This window comes from Dipodomys ordii, unplaced genomic scaffold (genome assembly GCF_000151885.1).
Source record: "Dipodomys ordii isolate 6190 unplaced genomic scaffold, Dord_2.0 Scaffold39, whole genome shotgun sequence".
Lineage (NCBI taxonomy): Eukaryota > Metazoa > Chordata > Mammalia > Rodentia > Heteromyidae > Dipodomys > Dipodomys ordii.
The window spans coordinates 6,364,727-6,388,314 of NW_012267255.1; the positions used below are offsets into that span (position 1 = coordinate 6,364,727).

Below are 23,588 nucleotides of genomic sequence, written 5' to 3' on the forward strand. Positions count from 1 at the left end.
TGCCTATTGGTCACGTCAGATAGGGATAAGGGTAGGAGGCATGTTAAATCTTACTTCACTCATGTGCAAAGACTAAATTAGAAAGAGAAACCAATCCATTTCTCATAATGTACTTTTACTAGTCTGTCTTACTTTCAGGCAATAAATCACTTTTAAAAATAGTAAAAACAAAGCTGGGTGTTGGTGGCTCATGTCTGTAGGTTTAGCTACTCAGGAGGTTGAAATGTGAGGACTGAGGTTTGAAGATTGCTGGGGTAGGAAAGAGTGTGAGGCTCTTATCTCCAATTAACCACCGAAAAAAAGTCAGTGGAGTTGTGGCTCAAATAGTAGAGCTCTAGCCTTGAGCATCAAAAAGCTCAGGGACAGTATCCATGCCCTGAGATCAAGACTCAAAACTGACATGCACTCAAAAGTAATAGTAATAATAATAAAGCACTGTTTTTAAAAACCACAAAATACTGTTTAAAAATAATCAGAGCAGGCAATGGTGGCTCATGACTATAATCCTAGACACTCAGGAGACTGAGATCTGAGGATCATGGTTCAAAGCCACCCTGGGCAGGAAAGTCCGTGAGACTTATCACCAATTAACCAGAAAACTGGAAGTGGCATTGAGGCTCTAGTGGTAGCTGAAAAGCGCAAGGACAGCACCCAGACCCAGAGTTCAAGCCCCATGACTGAAAAAAAAAAATCAGAATACTTTTGGCCTCCAAAACGGTCTCTAATTGATGAATAATTGATCTGTGAGAAGACTATCAACATACATTATCTTGGACAGTGCTTTTCTTTCTTTTTTCTTTTTTTTTGGTGGTAATGGGGCCTGAACACTGGTCCTAGGTGCTGTCCCCCAGCTCTTCAGGTCAAGGCTAGCACTCTACCACTTGAGCCACAGTGCCACTTCCTTTTTTTTTTTTTTCTTCCGCTTATGTGCTGCTGAGGAATCAAACCCAGGGCCTCATGCATGCAAGCACTCTATCACTGAGCCACCTTCCCAGCCCCACAGCCCTCAATCTTCAATGTTTATTTACCTAGGGGTCTTTCAGTTGGTAGACTTCTGAAATTCTGTATTTCCACTAAGCCTCCATTTGTGCCCCCATGTTTTATACATCAAGTAGCTCAAAAGGCCTTTTGCAAGGTTTTAGCAAAATACAATTTAGTCTAGTATCTAGAGATCTCTGGAATTTCCTAGCATATTTCAGTCACAAACAAATGCAACTGACTAGGACAGATATTGGGATAGACGGCTTTCTATCCTGATCTCTAGGGCTTAGAATAAAAGAGGATCATTTTAGGGAAGCACAATCAACAAATTCTTCCTGTAGCTGAGAATGAACTCTTCTTTATCACTAATCCCTATGAGTTCAGTCCAATGACAGTCTAGTAAGTAGCAGTGACATACTAAGGGAAACAGGAAGGTAGGAGAGTAATCCAATTCTCCATACCACCACTTTTAATGCTGATCTCATTAACACATCTTCCGTTACTCAGGCTGTTCTTTATCTCTTTACCTTTCCCTCTCTAGGAGAAGCCCTTCCCCTCAATTTTTTCATGATGGCAATAGCAGGAAAGAATGAATTTTATTTTTCTCCCTAAATGAAGCTTAACTTTCTTTCAATTTTCTATGGAGTTAAACCAGCATCATCTTAGACCTTTTCATCCACAAAGGAAAAAAGGATAAAGAGACTTTTATGTATTTCATTTCTTTGCTATAAAGGAGAACAATAAAGTTCAGGAGAAATTTTAAAACATTTATTGACTACCTGTAGTTTAATAATAAAGGCTGTGAGATACATTTTCTGTAGTGAGTTAGAAAAAGAGAAAAACCTTCAGTAGGAACTCTGAGTCTCCCTTAGAACCTCTCATACAGTGAAGTGTGGCTTGCACAGTGAACAACTGAGTAGGAAGAAGGAATCTCAAGGCACTCATACTGATTTCATAAGTAGAGTCCCAGACTATATTAAAACTTTATGCTAAGATTATTCTTGTTAATTAAAGACAGGAATAGAAAGTAAGCCTATTTTTAAAGATTCACAGATAAAACAAGGTAAGAGCGAGATCTCAGCCTGATAAAGAGCTCTGGAAATTTACATCAATAAGAGACCCATAAATCCCACACTCCCTAAACCCTTCCTCTACACTGTGTTGTAGTAGAGGTAACTTCAACTTCAGAAACACCAGTTAGAGAGCCAAATATTCCAAAGATGTAACAAGAAAATCCTTGGGTAAACTCACACAACACTAACCTTTAAGAGATGATATTTGATTGTGGTATTGATTTTTCTAGTGAGAAATTTGGGACACATGGAAATGCATATGTGGAAATTATGTGTATATTTTATGTAAATATTATCATATAAGCATGAACATATTAACATGTCAACATTAAATTCCTGTTTGTCTAAACAGCTCATTTTATTGGTAAGGATAGAGATACTTGGAAAACATAGTGTCATTGTGTCATGGCAATCTTAAAATTTACTGAAAAAGTTAGAAGCCTGAAGAAAATGGTGAGAAATGAAAAGACAGAATCTGAAGATCTATCTGTAGATTTCCTAATATAGTTTGGGTTTTTGACAAGGCCAGCACATGTATAATATTATTTGTTAGTGAGGATTACAACTTACTATACAATTATTCCTCAGATTTTTTAATGTTTTCATTGACTTTTGAATGGGAGATGGTGTAATGTCTCCAATGTCTCCTCATAAAATTGTATTAATTCTACTCTGATTTTTATTGTGTTCTTTTTTGGGGGTTATATTTAAGGTGTACGACTTATTTGTTGTACATGTGTATTATACTCTAAATTATCAAGTTAATGATGTAGCACCTCACAGATACTCTAGTGTGTGTGTCTGTGTGTGTGTGTGAGAGAGAACTCTAATGTGTGTGTATGTGTGTGTGTGTGTAAGAGAGGCGAGAGAGAAAGAGATAGAGAGGGAGAGAGACAGGGAGAGGGAGAGGGAGAGGGAAAGGGAGAGGGAGAAAGAGAAGAAGGGAGGGAGGGAAAGAGGGAGCAAAGGTTTGTGTGTCCAAGACACAGCACCAGCCTATAGCACTATTGAAAAGTGGTGAAACTTTTAAGATATAGGGACTGATGCAAGAAATTTTGGTTCCTAGATTTGTGTTCTTGAAGTGGATATTGGGACTCAGTTCTTTCCTTTCTTGGATCCCAACAGCTGTGAGTTAAGCAGGCCGCTCTACCATGCATTCCTGGCCATAATATGGTGCTTCATCACAAGCTCAAAGCAAGGGGAACAAATGATCATTAACTGAAACTTCTAAAACTGTAAACCAAAATAAACTTTATTCTTTTTTATTATTTCAGTATTTTGTCACACTAAGAGAAATTCCTTGACTAATATCTTCTTGTTTTCCCTTTCCCCAGCCTTCTAGTAAACACTATTCTACTCTACTTCATGAGTTCAGTTGATTTATATTCACACAATAAGATCATATACTACTTTTTTAGTTATGACCAACTTAGTTCACTTATTTCCTCCTTACCCATCCATGTTATCATAAATGGCAGGATTACCTTCATTTTTGAGACTACTATCTCATTGTCTGTATACAGCACTTTATGCATTTCTTACTGATGAAATTTAAATTGTTAAATGTTAAATAACTAAACAAGCCATTAACATATGGGGCATTGGGAGAGAGAAACAAACTATAATGAGTATCATTAAATTCAAATTTTCAAAATTGTTTTTTACTTCATCAGAATAAGCATTTTGTTATGATCATAGAAATCCCTTAATCAAACATGTTAATGTATCTAGTACATGAAGGTAAATGAAGTATATGAAAACAGCATCATGAAACTCACCAGACACTGCTTAAAAGATGAAGGAGAAGAGATGAGGGATAATGGAATATAAGGAAGGGTATAAACTTGTTCAGAGTATACTGTACATATAAACGGAATTATCACAATGAGACTCCCTTGTACACTAATGTATGCTAGTAAGCATAGTAAAAAAAAAAATTGGTGAAGGAAGAAGGAAAGTGGTTCAAGTAACAGAATGGTTGCCCCAAAAGCATATATATATATATATATATATATATACACACACACACACACACACACACACACACACATAGATATATATTTTTGTAGTCTATATTATTTCAGATGACAGTATTTCTGTCTGTCATGCCTTTTCTCTTCTTACTGCCCTTACTCCCCTTCCCTATTTTTGGTGTGATTATCCCTGTTTGAATAAAATGTATGAGATGGCATGGTGTAGTACATTAAATTCACATATAATTTCAAACTCAATACCTTTAAATACACCTTTCTCTTCTTATTGTATTGTTACAATTTTGGAGTGGTAGCCTATAAGGTTAACGATGGGATTTATATTCTGGAAAAGAGAGCTGATGGCTATCAACATCCTGTTTTTAAGAGAATTAAAATAGGTGCAAACATGAAGCATCAACACAGTACTACATCATCAAAATGTTCAAGCTAAAGGACTAGGTGCGGTGACTCAGGACTAATCCCAGCTGTTAACTGGGAGGCAGAGAGAGGAAGATTATGGGTTTGAGGCCAACCTGGTGTGTGTGTGTGCATTTGGGGAGCGGGGAGAGGGATTGGTGAGATCCTATGTCAAAGAACAAGCCAGGAGTGGTGGTGCATGCCTGTGAATCCAGCAGACAGGTGGATTTATCATGTATTTAACTGCTTAAAGTTGTAACTGTTAAAGCTGTTAAGAATGAAACGGCTAAAGTTAAAAGGGCTGGAGGCAGGGATCAAGTGTTCAGGGTGTTCATACAAGTGCAAGGCTGGGAACTAAAACACCTGTGAGCTCACTTGGGGCCAGGGTTGCTTTGCTCTAGTCTGCTGCAGAGCGTGGATAGCAGACATTCAAGGGATGCATCTCCTTTTCACTATTCACCCAGCGAGGCTTTCCTCAAGCCTCGTCTTCAGCCCTCCCCTCTACAGGTCTGAAAGTCACCACGCCACTTTTTCCGAAACGTCGCGACCCCGGAAGTAAACACGCCCGGGTCAGAGAGGAAAGGCACTTCCGGTTCCGTACAGCGGCCTAGGAGCAAACACAACATGGCGAAGGCCGGCGGGACGAGTGGCGGTGGCGGAAAGAAAAGCCTCAAAAGGAAAGCCGCTGCCCAAGAACCTCAGGAGGCTACGGTGGTCGCTGGAGATGCGGCGACGGAAAACGGGGTCCCGCCGCCGAAGGCAGCAGCCTTTCCGCCAGGCTTCAGCATCTCAGAGATCAAGAACAAACAGCGACGACATCTGATGTTCACGCGGTGGAAGCAGCAGCAGCGGAAGGTGAGGCGGGCGCTGGCGGCGGCCCGACGCATGCGCCGTCTGCCCGCGCCAGGCACGCCGGGGCGCGCGGGCCAGTCGGCGCTCTGCCCGGGGGTTGGGTGGCTGGTGGGTACGTGGGTTGCTCGCTCCTCGCGTTTAGGTCAAGGGCTTCCCCTCCTGGCTAGCTTCCTCCCGGCGTCCTGTCAGAGGTCCTGCTCTGCCCCACTACCTAGACAGCAAATCTGAAATCCTCTTTGTTTTGCCCAGTTTACCCAGCTTTGGTTCATCTGCATAAATATGTTGTCAGCCAAGCATTCCATGAACATGGTGAATACATGCGTTTCCCACAGAAACTTAGTGAAGTCTGTAAAGTTTCTGCTAATAGCGTTTGCTTCTTACCACCGCCTACTCACACTTCTCTGGGAAAGAAGCATACACTGACTGTAGAGAGCCTTAACCGACTTGCCAACAGTCACAGTGCTCCTGTGTGGCAAATTGCAATAGGAAGAAAGTATTTGAGTGTTTTTGGAAATCATAAAAGCATAGACATAATATCCTTTGTGTGCTTATTTACTTATTCAAACTAGAAGCCTTGACACTAAATCTTACAAATGTGTCAAGGTATTACTGGAGTACATAGGAGGGACAAGTGCCCCATTGTGATGTGCTAGTAATGTAAGGGAGGAATCCCTCCATGACTTCTTAGGACTACGCTTTCTCACTCGAGACCTGATGGATTGACAGTCAGTAGGCACTAAGAAAAAAAAATATTTTCTATTGTGAATCAAGTATTGTGTCTTGAATTCAGAAAATAAAGATTTGTAGCAAATTAATCCTAATCAACCTTTCAAGTTCTTACTAATTTTAAGAGCATATTTTGATTATAAGATATGAGAATGACCGTTTCTGTTTATTTTTAGTGCTTTCCAAGAGAAGCAGTCCTTACCCATCATCCTCTTTAGGTACAAACATTAAGGAAAAACAAAACTTTTACATTTGTTTGGATACACATTTTGCATTGCTATTCATTAATTTGAAGCTTTGTAGAAAAGTTAAAACCAGAGAAAGTTCAAGCTAGATAAATTTTTTTGAAGAAGCAGGATTTTTGTTAAGTAAACCTTATTGGTTAGATTGCTCATTTGCCTTATAGTAACTATACATATTTGTATCTGGGTGGGTTTGGTGATATATGCCTATAATTCTAGTACTGGGAAGGTAGAAGGTAGAGAGTTTATACTGTTCCGAACTACATTTAAAAAATAATAATAAAGTGAAATTAAAACATATTTGGATGGTTATTTTAATAGATTACAGAGCTTTCCCAGTTGAAATATTCATGAGTAAATTGTAGTTTCAATACATGTTTGTGATGGAAGTGGTGGTTTCTTAATATTCTTCTTTTGTTTATAACCCCTTAGGAAAAGTTGGCAGCTAAGAAGAAGCTTAAAAAAGAGAGAGATGCTCTTGGTGATAAGGTAAATAAAAATATTAACTATTAAATAATGTTTTCTGATATTACATTGATTACTTCTAACATTTATAAAATATGTTTAAAAGGCCAGGCACTGGTGGCCAACATCTGTAATCCTAGCTACTCATGGGGCTGAGATCTGAAGATGATGGTTCTAAGCCAATCTGGATAGGAAAGTCTATGAGACTTTTATCTTCAATTAACTACCAAAAAGCCCAATATGGAACTGAGCCTCAAGTGATAAAGCACTAGCCTTGAGTAAAAAAGCTCGGGAACAGTGCCAGGCCCAGAGTCAAGCTCCAGGACCAACAATAAAACTAAAAAACAAAAAGAAAGAACTATGAAGTACTTGCACATTGTTGCACAACAAAGTTATTTTTATTTAGTTTCACTTCTTATCCATATTTTTAAGATATGACTTACAGTATTTTAAAAACATAGTTCTTCTACTGGATATCACGTAAGAATAAAGATTTTTTGAGGAAGGGAAAAATTAAGAATATATACAAACTAATACTGCTTTTTCATGCATTCTCCTAATAGTATTTGATCAAATCATGTGAAATTGCCAATATTATGCTATTTTAACCTATATAATTCTAATATAACATCAAGCAATGTTAATATCTTTAAACATTATTGCGCCAAGCTAATGTTCTATAATGTGCAGTCATTACCCTCTTATTTTAAATCTGCTGCATGTCCAGTGGAAATAATGTTGGGCATTTGTGTAAATGACTCCTACCTTCATTTCTTACTGTAGTAGAGTCTCTGAAGTAGAATTAGTAGGTCACTGGATAAACTTTGGTTATATATTCTGATAGTTTTCTGAAAGTACTTAAACAAAATCACATGCTTTTTACTTTTTTTTTTTAGTTGTTGCTTTTTTACTACTTGATATTTTACTACTTGATATTTTACTACTTGATATTTTTCTCAATGGTGAATAATTATTGTCATATCTCTGTTTTTTGCTCAATGCTAGTGCTTTACCACCTGAGCTACATCTCTACTTCCAGCTCTTTTTGGTGGTCAGTTGGAAATAACAATCTAATGGACTTCCCTGCCCAGACTGGCTTGAAACTGGGATCTTCAGATCTCAGCTTCCTGAGTAGCTAGGATTACAGGCTTGAGCCAGTGGCACCCAGCTTCTGCCTGTTTTTAAGCCACTTTGTTTAATTTTAGCCATTCTTCCAGTCATGTGTATGTCTCTGGTCAGATTGCTTGGAAGCAGTATTAATACTAAATATTTTTTTTATTGAGATTGCTAGAGCTGAGATTGATAGTGCTAGTTGCAATGAGTGGAAATGAAGAATAGAATGTGTCTTGGGAAGTATGTTTGTAACTTTAATGTAAATTGATTATTTGTGCAACTTAATTCTTTCTTTCATTTAGGCTCCACCAAAACCTGTACCCAAGACAATTGACAACCAACGAGTTTATGATGAAACCACTGTAGATCCTAATGATGAAGAGGTAATGTTAGAAGTCACAAGTGAAACTGCAGACCATCACTGTCATATAATGAACTGATTCTCCTATAATGTTGGCTTATTTCATTTAATACAGATTGTTTCATAACTGACCTTCTTAATAATGTTATGAGAAAATGCAATAAGCACTTTATACAAATGTATTGGGTTTTCAGCCTAAGTAATTTTCTGATTTATCTTTTGCTCTCTGAATAGTTGGATTAATATGCTTGCTTATATATATAAGCACCTGCACACTTTTTTGACCCCTTTGGCAATACTGGTGTTTGAATTCAGGGCCTTTGGCTTGTTTGGGAAGTTCTCTACTGGTTTAACCTTTTCTTTCTCTCAATGAAAATTAGACATTTTAGAAAACATACTGTAGAATCTCTGGGCTTTTTTGCTGTTTTGTAACTTACTTGGCCTTCTGGTGTGGGATGTAGTATGTCTTGGACAATAGAACTATTTCTTTGATCAGTTTTGCTTTATGTGTTTTTTCGGGGAGGTGCTTTTTTTTTTTTTGGTTGTTGTTTTGCTTTGCTTTTGGGTCTCTTTCTTCCCTCCTTCCCTTTCTTCCTTCCCCTCTTTCTCTCTCTCTCTCTCTCTCTCTTTCATGCTTTCTTGCTTTCTTTCTCAGTATTAGCATATGAACTCAGAGCCTTGCTAGGCAAGTGTTCTATCACTTGAATCATGTTTCAAATCCTTGCTTTTAATAATTACTCTTTTGTGTTGTTGTTGGTCATGAGGCTTGAACTCAGCACCTGAGCTTAACTGTTCAAGCCTAGCACTCTAGTACTTTGAGCCACAGCAGTTTTCTGGTGGTTAATTGGAGATAAGAGTCTCATAGCCTTTCCTGCGTGGGCTGGCTTTGAATTGGGATCCTCAGATGTCAGCCTACTGAGTAGCTAGGATTCTAGGTGTAAGCCACCAGCACTCAGCTACTTTTTATTATTTTTAATGTACTTCCCTAGGAATTGCTTCTGTGTTTGGACAGCTTAACAGTCAGCCAATGATTAGGCAAGGATTGTCGAGACACCTTAAGCTCCTAAGACATACATACATTTTTCCATCTGAGCTCTGGCTCTAGGAATGCCTTCACAGTTGCAGCCAATTTTCAAGTTTACCTTGCCTCAGTAGATTCTCAGGTCTTCTCCAGCTCACGTGTAAGATTGGTGTCAGTCACCAATTTGGAAGGAAGCTATCTCAGCCCCTCTATGGCTCTGTCACTTCTATGGCTCTGTCACTTCTAGCACCTCTTTAATTTCTTGCTTGTTTTTACCCTGAACTTGGTTTGCAATCCAGGCTTGTGTTATCACCTTAACATCACCATTTACTCTCCTTGTCTTTGAATCTCTCACCTGTGAATCTCAGATTGGTAGTTCTTACTGTCACCCTTAAAGTTGGTTGTTTGAAACAATCAAGCAAATAAGGGAAATAGAAATAGCATAAAGAAGCTTCTAGCTCTTCTTAACCATTTTTCAAAAGGGTACGTGTAGTTTGTGCCTTGAGATGATTTTTGACAGTCTTACCAGTTTTACATTTGTATGCTTGCAGAAAGGAAATCATTCAACCTCTTCACATGATGCCATTAACATCATGCTATCTTGGTTCTTTAAATCTTGTCAGCTAGGTTGGACAATCCTGTAAAATTCATCTCTTCTCTGTTCTAGGTTGCTTATGATGAAGCCACAGATGAATTTTCTTCTTACTTCAACAGACAAACCTCTCCCAAAATTCTTATCACTACTTCAGATAGACCTCATGGGGTAAAAATGTTGATTATTTCACCTTTTGAGTTAATTTTCTTATATTCTGTGATTTAAAGTATTCTGTTAAGAAGAATTAGGTAATTGCCTTAGATAATGCCTATGATAACCTAAATAAAAGTAGCTAGTGATATGTACGAGTACTAAGCATGACTTCAGGATAACGTTTCACAACCTCTGTGCTATTAATAATTTGGGCTGGGCAATTTTTATTATAGTACACTATCTTCATTTTAGGATGTTAGTAGCATTCCCAGGGTCTTATCAGTTAAATGCTAGTGGCAACTACTTCTACTTCTTCTTTCTGCCCCACCATGATAATGTCTCTATAGATGTTGTCACATCTACTTTGGTTGAGCAAAGTCATCTGTTGTTGAGAACTACTGATTTTGACAATCCGCCTTTATTAAAAGATGAGATGTTGTCTGATTTGATTCTTCTCCCAGATTTTTTCTCTAGTGATAATACTATCTTACTCCTCTCCTATGAGTGTATACTATATAACATTCCTTTTCACTTTTCAGAGATTTTGTTACTTTATTTTTTAGAGAACAGTGCGACTTTGTGAACAGCTTTCCACAGTTATACCAGATTCACATGTTTATTATAGAAGAGGACTGGCTCTGAAGAAAATTATTCCACAGTGTATCTCAAGAGACTTCACAGATCTGATTGTTATCAATGAAGATCGTAAAGTACCAAGTATCCTAAAAGTTTTGGCTATACTGGGATATGAACTTAGGGCTTTGTACTTACTAGATAGGTACTTTACCACTTAGGCCAAGGCCCCAGCCTTTCTTGTCTTTAGATATTTTTCAGACAGGTTCTCACATTTTTGTCCAGACTGGCCTTAAACCAAGAACTGATTTTTGCCTCCTAGGAAGTTGGGATTATAGGCAAACACACCCAAGTTGGCAGCCTTGTAGAAGACAGTAACAGTAAAACTTTTGCTATGAGTTTCAGATCTGAAGTAAATAGTGTCAGAAATAACACATTTCTGTTTTGACATGGGATCATATAAAAGATATCTAGGTTTGTTTTTATTCTTATTTTACTTAGTTATTGAACAGTGTCAGTGAAATCAGTAGCTAAAATGACCAGTTAGATAAGTCAGAATTACTAATCTGAAATTGAGGAATTATGAGATAACAAGAGGACTTTCCCCAACTAATAGGATTATACATTCTTTTTATATTAATGAAGAGTAATCATTTTAAATTAATGTTTTAAAAAGCTATATTTTTCAAACATGATTTTTATGACTTATTTTTCTAGAAACTAAAACTGTATAGCTTGTTCATGTGTTTTGTTGCTTTATTATAATTTGGATTGGCAAAATTAATACACTAAAATCTTTTAAACTCCTTACTTTTCTAGGAAAAAAACTATTAATATCCTTTTTATAATTGTAAAACCTGTTTTTTGTTTTTTTCATTGGTCATGGGGCTTGAACTCAGGGTCTGAGGGCTGTCTCTGAGCTCTTCTGCTCAAGGCTAGACCTCTACCACTTTGAACCATAGCTCCACTTCTGGTTTTCTGTGGTTAATTAGGCTTGCTTTGACCTGCAATCCTCAGATCTCAGCCTTCTGGGAAGTACCTAGGATTTACAGGCATGACCCACCAGCTCCCAGCCTGATTCTCTTTTCTTTTAGCAGTTAACATTGTTTCCAGACTGCTAATAACTAAAGAGCTGGCATTTATCAATACAATAAATATCTTCTTGTTGAACTGAGATATTTCCTAAAGGCACAGAATTTTCACTAATATGATCTATAGCCTTCCAAAAGCCTATAGAGTTTTCTTTGTAAAAATTGTATTTTACTTAAAATGTATCCAACTGTTTTGCTTTGCCATACATATTAGACAATTTGTAGGACAAACTGTCAGCCACCTTTTCTCATTACTAAAATAGGCATATTACTCCTGTTTTGCATTATTTAGGCAATAACAGAGCTTCTTGGGTATTGTATGTGCCAGGAAAGCATGTATTTTAGGAGCTGATGAAGTTAGATTTTTGTATACAAACCATAACATAGTAATATTCTAGAAAAGATTCAAGCCTTTGTTTGGCTCTAAAGAAATTACTTTTACATCTAGCCACTTTCTTTTTTGTGAGTTTTTTCAGTGTACAGTTAATAAAGAAATACATGGCTATACTTCATGAAGTTGAACCTTTTGTGAATCTTTAAAAAGAATTCAAATGTTTGCTACTAATCTGTGATGTAGTTGACACTAATTAATGCTTAAATGAAACAGGTTAATTCCAAGAGTTAAAAGAAGTTGTGAAGAAAGGCATTTTCATCGCTCTTCAAGTGTTGAGTGCTATAATAAGACCAAAGAAAGCTAATAAGACTTAGACCTTAATTTTGTGCAAAGAGGTGGGACCTGAGCCATTCACTAGTGCCTTATGTCTTTAGTCCTAGCTACTCAGGACAAAGTGGAAGAATCAAAGTTCAAGGCCAGTTCAGGCAAAGTTCTTGAGATTCATTTCAAAATTAACCAGCAAAGAAAGAGTGGACGTATAACTTGTGTTAGCTCACCTGTCTCTTAAGCACAAGGCTCTTGAGTTCAAAACCTAATACTAGGTTGGGAGGAATGTGGGATTTGAAATGGGTTTTTAATAAGTGAAAGAAATAATGCAGATGATCAAAATAGTGTGAGCAAAAAATACATGTTAAGATTGTGATTGCCTATTAGTCAAGAAACAAGTTACTGGGAAAAAAAGGATATTTAAAAAGGCAGTTTGTAGCAATATGAGTATTATATGTTTGTATATATATATGTCTTTACAAGATGGGTGAGTCAATAATGATAATAATAAGGAATTAGATACAGCTTTGGGACTATGAAGGTATCTAGTTCTTCACTTAGCATGTTGAAAAATATGATGTAAAATAGTACAGTTCCAAGTCTCATAGATTATTAGAGAACCAAGGCCTAAATCTAGATAGTTTACAGTCTGTATTAGATATACTTGAAATAAGATATAGGACCAACCTTAGGTAGAAAATCTCAAAGTATCTCAGTAAAAGTATCTCAGTAAAAGTCAGTATAAATAGCCTCTCCCCCCCACCCCACATATATATTTTAGTTGAAAACCTAGGAACCCCCATTGGCAGTAATGCATGGGTATTTATCATTTTAAGAAAAGAAAAAAATTAAGTGAGGCACTCAGGAGGCAGAGGCAAGATTTTGAGGTCCAGGCCAAACTGACCTACGTAACAACCAACCAGAGAGGAAAGAAGGATAAGCAAAGAAAAGGGAAGAGGCAGGAACAAAGGAAAGGAAGAGGACTACTCTAGGTTAAATATATTTTTTGAAATATTTAGACTGACATGTTTGAGCTTTGGGTATGGAATTAAAAGTTCAGTAAACCCAAAGGAATAAATATCCACCAACTGATTTTAGGAATCTTTGGACACTAGTTATTTAGATTTAAAATTAAAGTTGTTTCTTAACTTTTGTGAACAGATGGACTTATTTTGTGTCACTTGCCAAATGGTCCAACTGCTCATTTTAAAATGAGCAGCGTTCGGCTTCGAAAAGAAATTAAGGTGAGTTTTTGGTACTCCTTGATCTCACTTGATTAGAATAGCTTCTAGATTTAATTGATTTTGTAATAATTTGTTCTGATTAAAGCAAGGTTATCTATTGACTATTCTTATGGCGTTGTGATCGAGTTATGGCTCATTACTATGAAGCATGTTAATTAATTTTTTTGGGTCCGGTTGTGGGGCCTGAACTCTGGGCCTGGGCGCTGTCCCTCAACTCTTCAGCTCAAGGCTAGCACTCTACCACTTGAGCCACAGCGCCACTTCCGGCTTTTTTCTTTTTGCTTATGTGGTGCTGAGGAATCGAACCCAGGGCCTCAGGCATGCAAGGCAAGCGCTCTACCACTGAGCCACCTTCCCAGCCCCGAAGCATGTTAATTTATAGTAAGGATTTCCTTTTTTTTTCTTCTGGTCGTGGGGCTTGCACTCTTCAGCTCACACCTATAATCCTAGCTACTCAGAAGGCTGAGATCTGAGGATCATGGTTCAAAGCCAGCCCTGGCAGGAAAGTCCATGAGACTATTTCCAATTGACTACCAGAAAACTGTAAGTGGCGCTGTAGCTCAAGTGGTGGAGCACTAGCCTTGAGCTGAAGAGCTCAGGGACAGTGCCCAGGCCCAGAGTTCAAGCACCACGACCAACAAAAAATAAGTAAAATCTGATTTTAACTGCATTGAGATGGACTTTTGTTAGCTTAAACTGTTTTTTTCTTTTCTAGAGAAGAGGGAAAGACCCTACTGAACATGTACCTGAAATCATTCTGAATAATTTTACTACACGGCTGGGTCATTCAATTGGACGTATGTTTGCTTCCCTTTTCCCCCATAACCCTCAATTTATTGGAAGGCAGGTTGCTACATTCCACAATCAGCGAGATTATATCTTCTTCAGATTTCACAGGTAAGACATCTATCTTGGACTTTAGTGTCAATATTTATGTTGAAATATTTTCAACATAAACTTACTTCCTTATGTATTATGACAAATCATTAATGCATTAACCTCTGTCAGGAATAGTTTGGTGAACCCAACTGTTTTTTCCCCATGTGGTAATACTTTGATTTTTTTTTTTAAACTCAGGGCCTTGTACTTGCTAGGCAGGTGCCCTGCTGCTCAGCCATGTTTCCATCCCTTTCTTGCATTTTTTTCAGATCTCTCACTTCTTCCAGCATGCACCTGGACTATGATCCTCCTACTATACTTATTATCTAGTCAGGATATCAGGCACATACATACATTGGTCAAGGGGGTGTGGCAAAGGAATCAGTTTCCTTCCAGGTAGCTAAGATTACAGATCTGAGCCATTGCATGTAGTTCCACCCGTTACTTAATATTAAATCTGTTTTTGAAGATACATATTCAAGAGTGAAAAGAAAGTGGGAATCCAGGAACTTGGGCCACGTTTTACCTTAAAACTAAGATCTCTACAGAAAGGAACCTTTGATTCTAAATATGGAGAGTATGAATGGGTCCACAAGGTATGTGTTGTTTGAAAACCTATTTAAATAAATTTATTTATTTATTTTGGGTCCATTTGTGGGGTCTGAACTCTGGGCCTGGGCACTGTCCCTCAGCTCTTCAGCTCAAGGCTAGCGCTCTACCACTTGAGCCATAGTACCACTTCTGGCTTTTTTCTTTTTGCTTATGTGGTGCTGAGGAATTGAACCCAGGGCCTCATGCATGCAAGGCAAGCGCTCTACCACTGAGCCAACTTCCCAGCCCCCTATTTAAATAATTTTAAAAGAAAAAAAAATATGCCTTAAACTTTAGGTGGTTAGGCCTTAAGGTATGCTTCTGGAAAAGAACCAATCTGATGTGGTATCTTGGCTTCCTGATTAACTGTTAAACAACTTACAGATCAGTGGTTTAAATTGGGACCAGCAGTATCACTGTAGGAATGGTAATTCTTGGGTCCCAGAGGTATTGGACATGGAGAACAGAGCCCAACATTCAGTTTAAGCTTGTGTTACATTGTTTCTACATATTTCTTGAGACCATATTTGGTTTAGAAGGCATCTTAAATCAGAAATGCAAATGTCCATTTTGTAATTCTGTCTAGTAAGTAGTACATACTTAATAAAAGTTACAGGTGTGGAAGTTAACTTGCAACATCTTTATGTCAGATCTAGGATGAGTATTCAGTGATCTCAGAGACAAAACCAGTTTTTCAGTGCAAGTTCTACTTCTGAAAAGCCTTACCCTAAATTGTTCATTATATTTTTTTCTCCTCTCTAATTTTCAGCCACGGGAAATGGATACAAGTCGAAGAAAGTTCCATTTATAAAATACTGGAGGGATAGTATTAGATTTTGCTGTAAAAGCTTATCTTGAACTTGATCAATTATTTGATCTAACATCCTTTTCAAATGGTCTTTCTTGAGTTCATAGGCCAGTCATGTCAAAAATAATGCCATAAGTTCTATTGTATTTTTATTTAGCAATTACAAATAAAAGTATTTTGGGTATGGGCATAGAAGTTGTAGTTACATTTACTAGTACTTAATTCTCTTACTTTAGGGTAACTGAATAAACTGGGATCAAGATTCAGTTTAATTTTCCCATTTGCATACTCAAAGAACTTGGAAGTTAGAAATTACGGGTGATAGCATGTAATTCCTGATTTAATACTAGACAAATTTTGGATCCCAAGTGTCTGGCACACAATCTTAATTAAACTGGAGGTCAAATTTCTAAGGTAATTCTTTGCCTTTCATTAGAAGGTAAAATTTAAAAACAAAATGATTTATTATGACTTGAAGTTACAAACTACTGAAGCTAACTTTTGGTTCCTCCATTACAACTTTGTTAAATGATGTCATCTGTTAATTGGCTTCTGGATATAACTGGTAATACATGTACAAAAAGTAGTAGAGGGGTTAGGGGTATAAGAGTAAAGGTGTGGTTCCAATGGTAGAGAACCTGCCAAACAATCCAAGGCTCTGACTTCAGACCCCAGTACAGCTTCCAAACAAAGTTAACTGGAACACTAGAAACCCCTTCCTTATTGAAAACAGAATAATGTACAGTGTATTTCATATCAGTGACAAAACAAAAGCTTTACATTAATATCAGTGACAAAACAGAAAACCTTTACATTAAGTATTTTATTGTATGCCATTGCCAGTGTATATAAAACAGTTAACTTTGTGAAATAGAAATTCATGAAAATTCAGAGAGGTAGATGTTAAGGACTGACATTAAGTAGAAGTTGGTATTTTATGGCACGTGTGTTACAGAGAAGGTTCTGTACAGGCTTCAACTTTCTCTCTCTTGAATATTCACTGGTTCATAGGAAATAGTCTGGAGATCCTGAAAGGGGAAATAAAGGTGAATTAGGGTAAAGTATCTGTATATACATAGGTTTATACATATACATACACACACAACACTCAATTACCTTTGTCCTTGTTTATGTATTTCACAGCTTCTTACAAATTGCTCATTCTCTGAACAGTTCTAACAGCGTAAGGTGCCTGACTGGACTATATTTCCGAAGTTTATAATATACACAATCATTAGAAACTACTTCAGACTTTGATTGTGATCTTTTCCTAGGTTGGAGATATTTGGTACGGTACTCTCCAGATAGCTGACGGCAGCAGCGAGCCACGGCTCCTAGTCAACACTAGTGGCTCATGCCTGAACACCTAGCCATGGTTTAAAGCCAGCCCAGGCAGGAAAGTCTGTGAGACATCTCCAGTTACCCACCAGAAAACTAGAAGTGGAACTGTGGCTCAAAGCACTAGTCTTGAGCAAAACACTAGATAGTGCCCAGGCCCTGCCCTAAGTTCAAGCCCCACAACCAACCAAAAAAAAATAAAAGTGAAGGGGCAAACAACTAATATCTACAGCATACTGAGAGCTAACAAGGTATTGTGTTTGTTAAGTTAGATATACTAAATGCACTCTCAACTTACAATGGGTTTATTGTTAAACAATCCTTTCCTAAGTCACTGATAAGATTCACCACCAAGGATTCACCGCAAAGTCAATTATCAATTATATCAAATCTGAGCTTGTTTACTTACCTGAATTTTTTTTAAGCCTGTATGACTGGATTCTGAAGAATGAGAAATAGGATAGGAAAAGCCTGTTATGTGGTAGGGAGTAAATCTAATTATTTTTCCACTTTCATAAGCATTGTAAAGTACCTAGCATTATTTTTAATACTTAAAACTTACAAGTTGGGCTGGGAAGGTGGCTCAGTAGAAGAGTGCTTGCCTTGCATGCATGAGGCCCTGAGTTCAATTCCTCAGCATCACATAAGCAGAAAAAGCCGGAAGTGGTAGAGCACTAGCTAGCCTTGAGCTGAAGAGCTGAGGGACAACACCCAGGCCCAGAGTTCAGGCCCCATGACCAAAAAACAACAAAACAAAACCTTACAAGTTGATTTAGTAAGACTACTGCTAAAACACATTGTCATAATAAAGGAAAATAAAAGAGTATCAAGAAAAATCTGAACATCTCTTTTTTTAATTGTGAAAATACCATACAGAGGAGTTACAATTACATAGCAAGATTGAACATCTCTTGAAAAATGGGCAAAAATATTTAGAACAGTTTGGCAATATTTAGGATATAATCACACATCTGTTTACCTAAACCTTTACACAGGAAATGTTTAAGGTTATTGACTGTAAGTAGTGCTTCTAGAACATAAAAATATGAACAGCCTTAATGTAACTCAATAGTAAAGTGGATAAACTAACATTTGCACATATTAGTTTACATAACTGAATTATCTAATATTAACAAACATATCTTTTTTTGGGGGGTGGGAGTCAGTCGTGAGGCCTGAACTCTGGGCCTGGGCGCTGTCCCTCAGCTCTTCAGCTCAAGGCTAGCACTCTACCACTTGAGCCACAGGGCCACTTCCAGCTTTTTTCTTTTTGCTTATGTGGTGCTGAGGCATTGAACCCAGGGCCTCATGCATGAAAGGCAAGTGCTCTACCACTGAGCCACCTTCCCAGCCCACAAACATGTCTTAAAAACAAATATTTTTTAAAATACAGTACAGTACAAAGCAAAAAAAAAAAACCTAAAAAACACACACATAAACCCCAAACCCACATACTGACTATGGCATTAATTAGTAATGAAAAGATAAAAAAAGGTATACTAATCAGTTTTATTTTGAAAAACAAAGTAAAGCATTTAAACTCAGAATAGCAGACTGTCTACCTTTGTATTTGAAAATTTGAAGCATTTTACCACAGATTTGAAGTATAAACAAAATGTTATGGTGAAAAAGAAACATGATTGGCAAGAGTTCCAGCAAAGAAACCACTCATTCATGCTCCTGGTCATGGAAAATAATAAATTGACAACGGTTTTAAAATATTATCAAACTTTTCAATGTCTATTCCTTGTATGACTTTACTTCTAGAAATTTAAGTTAATAAGAGGCAAAGAATAAATACGTCACAAAGATGTTTTCCTCCCTGTAACCTCAGATTTGGAAACCTAAATATTAAATGATGCACAATTATAGTACAACTTATTTATAAAGAACACAGGGAAATTCATTAGTGATTTTTTTCTGAGGGAGAGGCAGTACTTAAGTTTCGTACTCAGGATCTTGGGTTTGCTCCACTAACACCACTTCTTAAGCCAAACCTCCACTGGCTTTTTGCTGGCTATTTTGGAGATAGATTCTGTCAAAGCAGGCTTGAAACTGCTGTCTTCCGGATCTCAGCCTCCTGAGTAGCTATAATTACAGATGTGAACCTGATGCACAGCTTATTAGTGTTTTTAAAAGGCAGAATATAAAATTTCCCAGTGATGTTTAATTTTTTAAAATAAAAATCCTTACCTGAGCACTGGTGGCTCATGCCTGCAATCCTAGCTACTCAGGAGGCTAAAATGTAAGGCAGAAAAGCCAATAAAAAGCCAGCAAAAAGCTGGGAGTAGAGGTCTGGTTCAGCCTTGAGCAAAAAAGCTAAGAGAAAGCAGGAGGCCCTGATTTCAACCCTAGTACCAGCACACACACAAAAAATTTTTACACAAAAAATTTTTTTCCTCTTTAGAGGAAAACTCTGTTAATGGACAAATTCTACGTATGCTGATCAAGGAAAGTTCCTTTCCTGTACTACTTACTACTAAATTACTTATCATACCTAGGCCAGGCGCCAGTGGTTCACGCCTGTAATCCTAGCTACTCAGGAGGCTGAGATCTGAGGATCAGGGTTCAAAGCCAGCCTGGGCAGGAAAGTCCATGAGACTCTTATCTCCAATAAACCCTTAGAAAACAAAGTGGAGAGGAGGCTGAGATCTGAGGATCAGGGTTCAAAGCCAGCCTGGGCAGGAAAGTCTATGAGACTCTTATCTCCAATAAACCATTAGAAAACAAAGTGGCGTTATGGCTCAGGTGGTAGAGTACTTGCCTTGAGCTGAAGAGTGCAGACAGTGCCCAAGCCCAGAATTCAAGCTCCACGACCAACAACAACAAAAAAAACCAGATCATACTCAGGATAAGACTAGGAATATCAGCATCTATACTTAAAATGAGAGGGCTTTTAAGAAATGCATGTTCCAGAGCCTCACCTCAGATCTACTATATTGTAATATGCACTGTAAGAAGTTAATTTGGAGATGCATTCAAATTCTTAAGAAGCAATGCTTGTACAGTCAGATATCCTTTCCTATTCCTAAATTGCTACAAATTGTATCCACAAAGTATGGCTGAGATACAGCTTCTATTATGAAATGGGTTCTTAAGATACTTGAGCAAAATATGATCAGGCCACTTAACCAAGTTTTATATAAAATGAAAAATAAGCCACTTTATAAAGTGAATACAACAGGTATCTGGCCAAAGCCATGAAAAAAAAATAACACATGGCTGATGATACAATGGTTTCATAATAACTTAATGGAGCCAAACAAAATTATATGGTTAAGGCTGAAAATGAAGACTTGACTGTTATTCCTATTATATGGGATTTTGTTTTATTTAAGACAACTTACCTTTGAAAGATTTACTAGACTACAAAAAGGAGCAGACTTTCTGGGGTCTGAAGGGATTTGTACTTGAAGATACTCCAGTCAGCAGTGGATCATGTTGAGCATTCTGCAGACAGAATTGTTTCAAGTCTGCAGCTGCCTGAGAAACCTATACATAAGAGAAGGGAAATACCAGTTGGTAAAGTTTAATGGTTTCCCCAAGTACTTTCAATAAGACTTGAGTCTTGCTCACCCAGAAAGGGTCTTAAGATTTGCTAATTAACCTTTCAAGAATGTGACATGCTACTCAGGAAGCCGAGATCTGAGGATCAAGATTCAAAGCCAGCCTAGGCAAGCAAGTCCTTGAGACTCTTATCTCCAATAAACCACCAGAAAACCGGAAGTAGTGCTGTGGCTCGAGCTTCAGCTTGAGCTGAGGGGCCCGGAGTTCAAGCTCCACAACCAACCAAAAAAAAGAGAGAAAGAGAAAAGAATGTAACACGGAGTAGACAGTTGTCACTGTTTACAGTTTTGTAAACAGATGATGGTACTCTTAATACCAAAACAATGAATTCAGTGATTTGATGTATACCATGAATGACTTAAAAATATACCAATGACATCAAATATCTTCCTCATTTGGTTTAATATTAGCCATCCCTAAAAGAGAATAACCACATATTTACAAACCCCTGCCTACTATATGGACTTCTTACAAGAATATTTTCTATTAGTATTATTTTCCAGACTTAATAAAAGAATCTTGCCACCCTGAGATGAATGCAACTATATGTAACTCTTGAAACTATGTGTTTATTAGCTCATACAGCAGTCAATTTCCACAGGTTAGTTAACTGTGGAAGGTCCCTGTATTTCAATACTTTTTTGGGGGGGTGTCCGGTCGTGGGGCCTGAACTCTGGGCCTGGGCACTATCCCTCAGCTCTTTAGCTCAAGGCTAGCGCTCTACCACCTGGGCCACAGCGCCACTTCTGGCTTTTTTTTTCTTTTTGCTTATGTGGTGCTGAGAAATCGAACCCAGGGCCTCAGGCATGCAAGGCAAGCGCTCTACCACTGAGCCACCTTCCCAGCCCTGTATTTCAATACTTGTACTCAGGAATTTTACAAAAACCTGGTCTCTAAAGACAGGGCCTAGTAGGTTGCAGTATTTTGTTCATTTACATTAACCGGCAATTTAAAAAATGCCTGTTAATTTTTTCCTTAAAATGTAATCAATGCCCAAATGGAATCATTTTCCACAGACTTCTCAAATACCATTATGTGGCAGTTATCCTTTTAGGCACTAAGAATAAGGTAAAATGACTGCTGCTTAGTAGCTGGCAGTGCCTGCAAGAAGAGCAATTAGTTAAATAATGACTGACTAGGTGGCAACGTTAGAGAAAATGTCCGAGTTGACATTTTTAATGTTTTGGTACTGGTACGGCGGCCTGGATGCTATTCCTGAGCTTTTTTTGCTCAAGGATGACACTCTACTACTTTATCGACAGCTCCATTTCCGGCTTTTTGCTGATTGATTGTAGATAAGTCTCACAGACTTTCCTGACTACTGAATTTGAATTGCAACCCGCAGACCTCAGCCTCCTGAGTAGCTAGGATTACAGACATGAATCACCCAAACCATTTGAGTTGACATTTTTGCTGGGATCACAATGACCAACATCTAGGGACATAACTACCACTGAAAAGCAGCAGGAAAACAGGACTCAAACAGGCTTAGCCACCATCCACAAGGTAATGACACTTTTCACTTAACTGCCCTGCCCATTTTTTTTTAAATCAGCAGTACTCAAACAGTATAAACATAAGTGTGTAAGAGTGTGCTAATTTAAAAATACCTCAAAAAGCAGCTAGCACAAAGGTGTAAGTGAAATGGTATCTAACCATATCATCAGTGTGTGCAGAGAAAACATTTAAAAACCCAAGTGGGATATCCTGTCCCTCTTACCTCAACCCTAAAATCAGGCAAATTCAGAGCTCGAAAGGTCAGGTCACTTATGATCATTTTAACCATCCCAACCAGAAGCCTAGAGAAGAGAGCTGGAGAAGAAAGCAGTGTTTTCAAGGTGAAGGAAATCTAACGAGTCTTAGGCTTCAACTCATTTTCTTTGGCAACCCAGGAAAGCTAAACACCACCATAATAATTGTAATCACTGCTCTCATCATCATCCTAAACAGCCATTCTTTTTTCCCTCTCCTAGCTTACTTAAATCTACACTAGTGGCACTGTACGATAGAATAATGGTTAAGAAAAAGATTTCAAGTTGCACAGGTAAATCCAGCCAAGGCTGGACTTAGTCACTAGGATAAGGCAAGAATTTGTAGATTATAGAAATAGATTCCAAACCAAGACTGATAGGAATTTCCCTCTGGGGCACAATTAAGTTGACTAGGTCCTACACAGTACTAGTAAGGAAGCTAAATCGGAGCTGTTACTCCACAAAACATTTCAAGAATTGAGACTAGCCTGGGGAAGGTAAAATCAAAATCATCTTGGAGCATGGCTGCTTGTAGCAAAATTTGTGATTCACACTGTTTCCTTTCACTTGAAACCTGACCAATCCTAAACAGACTTTGCAAGGTAAATCCAATCACTTGGAAAGGCGCTTGACTGTCTAGCTGTCCTATCAATACCCACAAATGGCTTTCTCCCCCCAAAGTATCCCAAAGAAAGCGTAATCTTAACCAAACGCCAAAATGGGACCAAGACCGGCCAACCCCAATCACTTTCTCGAACGTGCGCGTCAGTAAATGGCCATCCTTGGGGTCAGTCGGAGCAAGCAGTGCCCAGCTAAGTATGAAAGGCAGGCTTTGTTCTAGGCTCACGGGGCACCGGAAGGACCCCGCGGCTCCGGGACTTTCGGAAAAGATGCTTCTCGACGGAGTAAGTTATCCCAGAATCGCAAGTCGGTGTTCCGGGGCGACGGGAACGGAAGAATCGAGTCGTGGGAGTAGATTCGGGAACGATCGGGTGACACGGAGAAACACGTCGGTTCCGAATCGAAAGTTGGCGCTCAGGCCGGGGGCATGGACTTGGAAAGGTGCGGGCCGCGGGCGGGGCCGGAGGGGAAGGGCGTGACCCGCGCGCGGGC

General features: G+C 38.2%; 2 protein-coding genes across 2 annotated transcripts; one reads left to right on the top strand and one right to left on the bottom strand.

Annotated features, from left to right (window-relative positions):
• Window positions 1-5,035: 5,035 nt before the first annotated feature.
• Window positions 5,036-16,008, top strand: Rpf1 (ribosome production factor 1 homolog (S. cerevisiae)). The gene is made up of 9 exons (XM_013018339.1): window positions 5,036-5,299; window positions 6,697-6,753; window positions 8,145-8,225; window positions 9,892-9,987; window positions 10,536-10,689; window positions 13,459-13,541; window positions 14,257-14,438; window positions 14,890-15,016; window positions 15,781-16,008. Exons 1-9 carry the CDS (start codon window positions 5,069-5,071, stop codon window positions 15,820-15,822), a joined length of 1,053 nt encoding a protein of 350 aa, XP_012873793.1. The 5' UTR covers window positions 5,036-5,068; the 3' UTR covers window positions 15,823-16,008.
• A 614-nt stretch (window positions 16,009-16,622) lies between these two features.
• Gng5 (guanine nucleotide binding protein (G protein), gamma 5) lies at window positions 16,623-23,049 on the bottom strand. The gene is made up of 4 exons (XM_013018188.1): window positions 22,964-23,049; window positions 22,445-22,536; window positions 20,505-20,649; window positions 16,623-16,847 (listed from the first exon to the last, which is right to left on the bottom strand). The coding sequence occupies exons 1-3, from the start codon at window positions 22,986-22,988 to the stop codon at window positions 20,524-20,526; spliced, it is 243 nt and encodes an 80-aa protein (XP_012873642.1). The 5' UTR covers window positions 22,989-23,049; the 3' UTR covers window positions 16,623-16,847; window positions 20,505-20,523.
• Window positions 23,050-23,588: the final 539 nt, after the last annotated feature.

Coding starts and splice junctions, on each gene's coding strand:
- Gng5 (XM_013018188.1), bottom strand. CDS start 22,988: ATGATTTTGATTTTACCTTCCCCAG. Junction 22,537..22,963: donor TTTGATTTTACCTTCCCCAG/GCTAGTCTCAAT, acceptor TTTCTTCTCCAG/CTCTCTTCTCTAGGCTTCTG. Junction 20,650..22,444: donor TGCCTGATTTTAGGGTTGAG/GTAAGAGGGACA, acceptor TCTTATGTATAG/GTTTCTCAGGCAGCTGCAGA.
- Rpf1 (XM_013018339.1), top strand. CDS start 5,069: ATGGCGAAGGCCGGCGGGACGAGTGGCGGTGGCGGAAAGAAAAGCCTC. Junction 5,300..6,696: donor GGAAGCAGCAGCAGCGGAAG/GTGAGGCGGGCG, acceptor ATAACCCCTTAG/GAAAAGTTGGCAGCTAAGAA. Junction 6,754..8,144: donor GAGATGCTCTTGGTGATAAG/GTAAATAAAAAT, acceptor TCTTTCATTTAG/GCTCCACCAAAACCTGTACC.